The 9,165-nt window shown below is 43.6% G+C and overlaps 1 protein-coding gene across 3 annotated transcripts; it reads left to right on the top strand.

The window, feature by feature from the left end:
* The first annotated feature begins 1,627 nt into the window (after window positions 1–1,627).
* Window positions 1,628–6,923, top strand: SMIM8 (small integral membrane protein 8). Of its 3 annotated transcripts, XM_064412626.1 has the most exons (5): window positions 1,806–2,011; window positions 2,763–2,904; window positions 3,840–4,002; window positions 4,828–4,871; window positions 5,163–6,923. In XM_064412626.1, the coding sequence occupies exons 1-3, from the start codon at window positions 1,890–1,892 to the stop codon at window positions 3,996–3,998; spliced, it is 423 nt and encodes a 140-aa protein (XP_064268696.1). In that variant the 5' UTR covers window positions 1,806–1,889; the 3' UTR covers window positions 3,999–4,002; window positions 4,828–4,871; window positions 5,163–6,923. The 3 variants fall into 3 exon arrangements, with proteins under 3 accessions (XP_064268698.1, XP_064268696.1, XP_064268697.1); XM_064412627.1 differs by lacking the exon at window positions 4,828–4,871; XM_064412628.1 differs by lacking the exons at window positions 1,806–2,011; window positions 4,828–4,871; window positions 5,163–6,923 and adding an exon at window positions 1,628–1,700 and having other exon boundaries at window positions 3,840–4,197.
* Window positions 6,924–9,165: the final 2,242 nt, after the last annotated feature.

Here is a 9,165-nt window from a genome sequence, read left to right on the forward strand (position 1 = left end):
CTCACCAGTGCCGAGCACAGTGGAACAATCCCTGTCCTGGTCCTGCTGGCCACACTATTGCTGATCCAGGCCAGGATGCCACTGGCTTTCTTGGCCAATTGGGCACACTGCCAGCTTGTGCTCAGCCACTGTTGGCCAAGACTTGTTTGTTCCCTCCTGCCTCCCTGGCTGCAATGAGCAGACACTCCACCAGAGCCCTCTCACTCACCCTCCAGGTACAGAGAAGTGTGAGCCAGGGCTGCTGAGTCCAGAGCTACATATGCTAATCCAGCAGCTCATTGCTGCTAAAACTGCAATACTGTCCATCACATCCCAGTTCTGCCTGCCACTTACCTAAGGGAGCACTGACCTGTGTCCCTCCCTACCCTACAGGTATTGTTTTTTCCAAAACTTCAGTTTTCTCCCCTACTTTATAATGTGTGAAACTGCCCGGTGGCATTGAATTCAGTGAAGGTAGGAAGGGAGGCACAAGCAGTCAGAGGCAACCACATGGGCTTTGTTTCCTCTGGACCTCGGGCAATTTTATTAATTTTACTGTTTACAAATAAAAGGAAACAAAACATCACCACACAGCAGCATTTACATAACCAGGAGTTTCCAGACACCCAAATTCTTGGGTTTGGATCTACACAACAGAAGTTGGACACTTAAATTGCAGCATATTTTCCTGCTCAGCTGACTGTACGCCCAGAGACTGTCTCCACATGAATCACCCCTTCCTCATTCCAGCACTTGGGACCAAGCAGACAGTTCTGGGCTCCTCAGTGCAGCAGAAACATGGAGTGAGTCCAATGGAAGGAAACAGAGATGACTAAGGGACTTCAGCATCCCTCTTACAAGGAAAGGCTGAGGGCGCAGGGCCCGTTCAGCCTTGAGACGAGATAATTAAAAAGGGGGCTCCACAATGTCTGTCAGTATCTGAGGGGAGGCTGCGGAGAGGATGAAGCCAGGACTGGCTGTGACCATAGCCAGGTGTGAGGAGCAGCTCAGCCAAGAAGGGCCCGTCTGATCCAGCCAGCTCCTGCCCCCATCTCCCGTTTATTAGTTTGGAATGCTGCCTTGTCTTCTGCGCCCTTCACTTTAAAAAGCACATTGAGGTGCTGGAGTGTGGCCAGCAAACGGCAAGAAGGCTCTTGAAAGGTCTAGAAAACATGTCTTATGAGGAACAGCTGAGAGAGCTGGGGTTGTTTATTCCCAAGAAGAGGAGGCTGAGGGGGCCTTTATCCCTCTCCACAACTCCCTGGAAGGTTTTTGGGGCTGGTCTCTTCTGCCGTGCCCGCAGTGACTGGACTAGAGAGAATGGCCTTGAACTGAGAGGGGACGTTTAGATTAGACATTAGAAATATGGTTTTCACTGTTAGGGTGGCCAGGCCTTGAAGTGGAGTCACCATCACTGCAGGTGTTCCAGAGGCATCTGGATCTAGCGCTGGGTGATTTAGTGCTTATGGATTACAGTGGTAGTGTCGGGTGGACGTTGTAGCAGATGACCTAAAAGCTCTCCTCCAGCCCTGATGGCTGGGGCAAACAGCTGCACAGCTCCGCGAAGGAGACCGCGCTGCTCCCGCCGCCACACGCATGAGGGGAGAGCAGGGACGGGACCCGCTCCCCTCCCCGGCCGCGCCGCCGGCCTCCGCCCGGGAGGGGGCGCCAGCGCGCAGGCGCAGCCCCGCCCCGCGGGGAGGAGCCGCGGGCTGCGAGCGGTGAGTAGCGGGGGGGCGGGGAGCGCGCGGCGTTAGTGCCCCCCCGCCCTCCCCTCCCCCGCCTTCCGTGAGGGGCTCCTGCCCGGGTCCTGCCGGGGGTCCCGGGAGCTCCTGCTGGGCTCTTCCAAACTGCGACCGAACTGCCCCCTTCGTCCCGGTGGCGCCGCCAGGAGCCCCTCGCCGCCCGGAATGGGGTTGTGCGACTGCCCTTGGCGCTGCCCTTCCCTTCGCGGGGGATCCCCAGCACCGTGTCCGCTCTGCCCCTCAGTAATCAGGGGTAGCCGAGGGCGTGTTTTTCCGCCTTTACTCAGGTGCTGATAGAGTGGTTTGGGTTGGAGAAAAAAAAACATCTTTGGGTTAGAAATCATCTCGTTCCAGCGCCGCTGCCAGGGCCGTGGGCACCTTCCACAAGAGCCGGGTGCTCATGAGCCCCGTCCCGCCTGGCCTTGAAGGCTTCTCTGGGCAACCTGTTCCAGTGCCTCACCACCCCCAGAATAAAGAGTTTCTTCCATATGCTAAGTAGCATAAATTTCCCCTCTTTCATTTTGAACTCAGTGCATTTGCCCTGTGAGTGCAGAAGTGAGACCTGAGTGCCCAGCCTGCTGGGGTGGGTGGCTGAAGTGACTGCACTGCAGTGGTGCTTGGGCTGGCCTGTCATGTAGAAGGTTTTTTGTAGAAGAGTTTTTCCTAGGATTGTCTTTTCCTAGGATTGTCTTCAGCTAGTGGCCTGAAGACTGATGCTATTTGGTCCACAGGTAGCTAAAGCATTAGCCAAAGACAAGTGAAAAACCCTAAGCCCATTATCAGGAAAATTAAATTTGCTGTATGAAGATGTGAATATCCTAAGGTTAATTTTAGAAGCTTTTTAGAAATTAACAAGATTGGAAATCAGTGTGCATAAGCTGGGACTGTTAGGTGACAACGGAGGTGATCAGTAATGTTTACACTAGTAATAATTAATATTGATGCTCTAAGACAAACTGAGTGTGAATTTGCATTCAGTGGATGCAGCTTTTCCAGGTTTTTTACAGAAATTACACCTGTTTTTCATTTTACTTCTAGGAAGTATTCAACATTAAGCAACATGTCTTCCACCAAACCTCCACATGAAAATGAAACACCCAAAGAGAGAAAACCAGGACTGAGGAGTGTTCAGACAACTATGCTTTTCCGAGCTGTGAACCCAGAGCTTTTCATTAAACCTGTAAGAGAGTCCTTCTGAGAGAAACTAAATATGCTTGATGAGATGCAGTTGCTTTAAAGTGATCATTGCAATTCTCTGGGCATTATATAACCATCTCTTGTTATGCAAACCACTCAGAAATGTAACTAAAAATATTTTTAATTTTTTCCACTCTTGATTGTGGAGTGTGCAGAACATTACATTGCTTATTGCAGCTTTTATTTCATTGCTGTATTGTCTGATTCTTTTGTAGCTAGCCAAGTTGCTTTCAGAAAGACCTGTTTAGAGGTATATTACTCATGTAATTTGACAGGTTAAATAATGTTATTATTAAGTAACAAAAACAACAGGAGTTGTTTTTAATATTTAAAAGGGAACAAGACATAGAAGGCAAACTTTCTTGGTATGAAGTGAATTGATTTTTGGTAGCTTTCCAATATTTTGGATTTTCCTTTTTCTTGCTTTTATAATTAAGTTGATGATACTCAGGTTTTATTTGCATTTGCAGAACCCAGAAATGAGTGAAATTTTGTGCCTATAATAAGTATAAATTTAATAAAAGTAGATTTTGTGATAAGAATACAAAGTGTGATTTAGAGGATTGTCATCAAGCAGGACCAGAGTGCATTGTCCCAGATGAATTCTGTTAAAAGTTTGTGGTGGAGACCTTCAGTAATTGGTTTTATCTGGCTCATTTATACTCAGTCAGCATTTCCAACTAGCAAAATAGAGAGTACTGGGTATTGTGCTGTTCTGTCTCCAGGAAGAATCTTCTTTTTCAAAGGGAATTCCTTTTGCTGTCAGAAAATTCAGTCTGCAAGGAAGCAGTGATGATTTTTTGCAGATGTCACAAAAGTTTACTGTTCAGTCTCTAAGCTGAGATAGACAAATGTAATGTTTGAGCTTAATGAAAAATGTTTTGACTAAAATCATTCACTATGTTTTTTTCTTGTCAGAACAAACCTGTGATGGCGTTTGGACTGATAGCAATTAGTCTGTGTGTGGCCTACCTTGGTTATTTGCATGCAACAGCAGAGAATAAAAAGGACCTCTACGAAGCAATCGACAGTGAGGGGTCCAGATACATGAGGAGGAAAACTTCCAAGTGGGACTGAGAATGTAAGAAAGGAAATCAGTAAATCACTCACAGAACTGTTCCAGGCAACTACTGGTTTTTTCTCTTTCCCTTGAAATAATGGATAAATGTCTTGCTTGATATTTAATCCAATTCAAGTTTCTTTATAAAATGCTGTGCCTGTACAAATAAACTGCAGTAAAGATATATCTGAAAATAAAAGTGATTTTAAGAATTGCCCTGTATGATCTCCACAGAGATCTTTGTCAGAAGACATGAATTCACTTTGGACCTCCAATCAGTACTGGTAAATGCCTTAGAAACTGACATGATAGTTGAGCTTTGTTTTTGCTTTGATTAAATGAAGTCAGGGGTTTATCTTTTTTTTTTTTTTAACAGAATGAATAATGTATTTTCTGTGAAAAGTAGATGTCTTGATCTATTGATAACAGTGGTGCAAGTAAACTAATTTTAAGGCAAGGAAGATCTGATAAAGCATTTGGTGAAGGGTTTTATTTCATAAAGGAAACTGTAAAATACTGGCTAAAATAATCCTTGGATGCTTAATATACTCTTCCTTACAAATGAAAAAAGGTAAATCAGTAGCCAAATAGAGAAAAAGTGAAACAAGTGCTTCTGTTAAGAGAAAGGTAGGAAGAACTCAGCCATTATCTTTCCTGTCTGGCACCATGTGACAGATCAGTGAACATGCTGGCTTCAGCCTGCCAGTTGATAGCTTTAGCTCCAGCTTGGCCAGAGTTTGTGTAACATTCTTGACTAGTCAGCAGGACTGGTTTTATTTCAACTGCATTCAAAATTTTAATTTCTCTTTATTTGGAAGTACATTATGTGACGCTAATTTATTGCAGGTTACTGAACTCAAAATAAGGAATGGAAAGTCTGAAATCCCCAGGTACTTCTGTGAGTGTGGATGGGCATTGTGGTGTTTCCCTGGCACACGTGGTGGTCCCTTGTGAGCCTTTGAGCAAACAGTACCAGCAGTGTCCTCCTGTTCCAGCACCGAGTCCTTCTCCCGTGAGCTTCCCAGCTGCTTCTGGGTGCCTGATGTTTCCTAGACAGTGTTCTATTAACCAAGCTCCAGAACATGTGGTGGGAGGACACATACCAGGCTGTGACCTGTTTCTGCTATGGACCCTTACTGATGTTACCTTGCAGTTTTCCATTCAGTGTCTTGTATTTGCAGACCCAACAAGGACTCCCAGGGAGCTGAGAGACCTCTTTGTCAGCCCTCTTCTGACCAAGGTGACTTCTGTCAGGCCAGAGAAGGAACATGCAGGAACTCCTGCTTTACCATTCTGGGAGTTGCTTTGGGTTTTATCAAAAGATTTTGGTACTGAAGATAAAAAAGGTGACTGGCTGCCTTGAGGGACAGCAGTTGCACCATGGGATTTCTCTGTATCTCCCTCTAAGTCCTTCACTTTGAATCTGTGAGTTTACTCCTGTTCTTGTTTTGTAGTTAACTGTATCTTAAATTCAGCAGGGCTTTGGTTAAACTGCCTCCTTCCTGAGAAGGGAAGTGAGCTCCACCTATAATAAAGTTGGTTTTTTTAAAGAAGGGGTGTTTTTGCAGCCTTTAAAAGCAGATTTCCCTCTGTGAGCCTGCTGCCCTACAACAGCAAGGTTCCTGGGCAAATCTAAGTTTGCAGGTGAGGAAACTACTTGCCTTTTGATTGGTGAAGGAATTGCTGGGTGAAATGATCAAATATTCAGAACTCTCACATACTGTGCATATCCTGCAGGATATATTTTGTTTGATGTTTGTGAAGGACCTTTAGAATAAATCTGTTCTTTTAAAAATGGTCACACAGGATTTTAGCTCTTTTCAGTTCATTAAAATGCACAGGTCTTGTATGTTTGCATGAATTTAACTAAATTATTCCCAAATAAGTGGTACAAGTATTTTCACCTGTTTTTCTATAGGCTTTTAGAATACATGCTTTGATCCTCTGCAGATGTCTGCAGATGAATTGAAAGCCCATCCTCTTACTTTCACATGTTTGAGAAGAATGCAAGATTTGTGTTCTCAAGATTTTCAGTTCTGTTTTGTGAAGTGAATATGGATCTGGCAGTTACTGGGGAAAAGAAAGCAGCACTGGAGGCACAAGAGATAACAGACTGACCTGGTCAGGGTGTAGGCATGTACCTGCCAGTAACACTTCTTACAAAAGCTTTCTGAGATAGGGCCTCTTCAGTGTTGGCTGGATTCAAGTTCCATTGACCAGGTTACTTTAGAACAGCAAGGTTGAAGGAAGAATGGATATTTAAATTTGTCCTATTTTTTCTTTGGCAGATACTCTACAGATAACTCTTAATGATACACAATTTATATATAAAAAAAGAGATAAAGCAGTGCAAATACAGAGAGGTATGTGGTGGCTTAATGAATAGCAACACAGGCTTAATGAATAGCTTAATGAGTAGCAACACAGGCATTTGCTGTTTTAAGTTCCTGATTTTTATCATAAGAACAATGTGTGTATAGGGATTAAAGGGAAAAAAAAAAACAAACACCCAAACAAAACTGCTTTGATACCAACATTTGTTTGCTCAGCTCTGAAAGCGTGACACCCCTTATGCATCTGGAGGACAAACACACAGCACCAGTATAGTTTCTTTTGTTCTGTGTTTTTCAATTTCAGTCTTCAGTATAGTGATAATTATCTATAAGGGATGATAACTGGCTTGACAGAAACTATGAGTCAAAATTATTTCCTGGGCAGAGGCTCTTTGAGATTTTTGCCAGTTCCTTACTGTCTGTGCTGACTTTCACATCTTTTACCAAGAACAAAATGCTATGATTAAAATATCCAAAACTGTAGCTGTTGGACTGTTCCTAAGATCTCCTTAGACTATGTGGTGTGAATGGGACTTGTTGGCATTCAGCAACAAAGAGCAATTGAACAATTAAAGGTCCAAAGCTTGCTGTGATGCTGCTTAACTATTACCAGGGAAAGGTAGTTCCTTGTGGGTGAAACCAGCCCTTCCCCAGTAACAGCTGCTACATAGGAAGCTGCATTCAGGCTGGAAAGGGTCACTTCATGAAACCCTCCCTTATCATCTGTCTCCTGGATGTTACTGAATTGTCAGCGTGTTTGAATCCTAATTGGAAAGCAAATGTTTCAGCTGACTTGGTAAACAATTTCCAATGATTTTTCTCCTTTTACCAGCTTGCGTGTTTTCTGTAGCAACACTTGGAGTTTTGCCTGCAAATGAGACCTGTAAGGAGTAGAGTTCTGACACTCTAGTAACTATTACAGAATGACACTGGAACACCACAATGATTAGAAGTTCTGATCTGGATTCCTTTGTTGTGCTGTGTGTTCAAAAAGGGTACCACCACCACCTCCCAGTGCTGCTTTTGATCAGATTCAGGAGTATTCCAGAACACAGTATTAAACTCATCGTAAGACACTGGGAAAGTTCATTTCTGAAATTCCTTTTGTTTCAATCTGAGATTCAGGAAAACTCCAAACCCTCTTGATTCTGTGTGCTCTGGCCAGTCATGAATGCATTTACATCTTAGTAAGAAAGAACTGCTGCATATTAGTAACTCCAGTATATTCAGGGGAGAACAAGATCAGCTGTTCTGTGGTGCATGAAGCATTCTGAGCTGGGCATAATGAAGCGTGAAAGGCAAAGGAGCTGCAGGACCATTAGCAAATGTTTTCTGAAGCTCAAGTACTTAGCTAAGAACTATGTTTGATTTAACATTTGCGCAGATCATCCCATCATCCTTCAACAGGACACAGCTGGGATGTTTAATCCTGAATCCCACCCTTTTACAATTGATTCTGGCTCCTGACCTTAGACTGAAGCTCTGTACAGTCCCTTGAGGTTTGATTTTTTCATGGCATACCACAATGATAACCTCAGTGATGAAGGGCTCATGGTAGCATTGATATGTTTGAGGATCTAGGAAGAATCTGAAGTATATGCTGTGCCTGATTGTCTTAGAAGTTTCTGATCAGCAGTGTAGTTTTGTAGAAATCATGTTGTGCCTGGTTTTTTAATGTGTGTTATGAAGATGAATGTTTGGTTTCTATTTTAAACAATATCAAGAGTTTATCAATGTCCTGAGAGCCCTGGCAGCAGGGCTTCAGCCTTGCATTGACATGCACAGTGTGAAACACACCCAGAAGGCCAGAAGCCTTCTCTTTTTCAATTATTTTCTCTTCCCTGCTTCATGAAATGGACAGGGGAAGAGCTGTGTCATCAAGGCACAACCTGCTTTCATTACTCTGGTTAGATAGAAGGTAGGAGAATAGAGACAAGTAGTGAAGGTAATCTGGCCCCTAAGGAGTTACAGCTGTGCTAATTATCAAGCATTAAGAACAAGCCTGCTCTTAATAGGCCACAGCTGGATCCAGTTAAGAGGGGTATTATAAAAGAGCAGGCTGGCTGGTTGAGAGGGGAGATGGAGTTTGTTGCCTGTGCTGAGAAGAAGGAGTCAGTGCTGTGAGGAGCTGCGCCTGAGAAACCACCGAGAAGGTAGGGAACCTCGGCGGTAGGACAACAACACATTACTGTGGAAATAGCCAGCATGACAGAACTGAGTGCTTGACAACCAAGATTGTAATTCTGAATAATATTTTTTTTTTAAAAGGTTTAGTTTGGATTTTTTTGGGATTTTTTTAATGCTTGCCGTAACCAGGACTTTCATTCATCTGAGATTTGAACTCCAGTGCCAGAAGAAGTACTTAGCCTGTAAAATGACTGGCTTTGTCCTTGATGAGATGTGAGCTTGAGCTGCCTGGATTTTTAATTTACTTTCAGAACATGTCACTACTTTTTTATTGCATGGAGTTTATGGACTTCATTGTAAGTTCATTCTCAGGCTTTGTTTCATGATTAGGTACATTTCCTAAGGGCAATAAAGTACAGGCTTAACTTTAAATCTGTCTTGAAGGTTTGTGTCTATCAAAGCTAGTAGAGTGTTTAACAGATTGGCAGATTGAGCCTGGACAGTAAGTGAGGTGGAGGAGAAGGAAAACTGCCAAGGTATGTATATTCCTAAATGAAGCATGTAGATTTATGTTTCTCTATATGCTTGACTCATGCTTTTTATGGCTTTTTGGATATCTGAGAAAAGACTGAAATACACAAAGAGATCCTTCTGGATCTGAGCCTTCCTGCTTTCTGCACCACTTCCCGGAGCTTTTCACTGCCGGAGCAGCCGAGCGCTCCTC

This window comes from Passer domesticus, chromosome 3, assembly GCF_036417665.1.
Source record: "Passer domesticus isolate bPasDom1 chromosome 3, bPasDom1.hap1, whole genome shotgun sequence".
Lineage (NCBI taxonomy): Eukaryota > Metazoa > Chordata > Aves > Passeriformes > Passeridae > Passer > Passer domesticus.

Excerpts from the sequence above, each read along its gene's own strand:
- SMIM8 (XM_064412626.1), top strand. The coding sequence starts at position 1,890 with ATGGGGTTGTGCGACTGCCCTTGGCGCTGCCCTTCCCTTCGCGGGGGA. Across the intron at positions 2,012-2,762 it reads GTTTTTCCGCCTTTACTCAG|GAAGTATTCAACATTAAGCA; the intron begins GTGCTGATAGAG and ends TTTTACTTCTAG. Across the intron at positions 2,905-3,839 it reads CAGAGCTTTTCATTAAACCT|AACAAACCTGTGATGGCGTT; the intron begins GTAAGAGAGTCC and ends TTTTCTTGTCAG.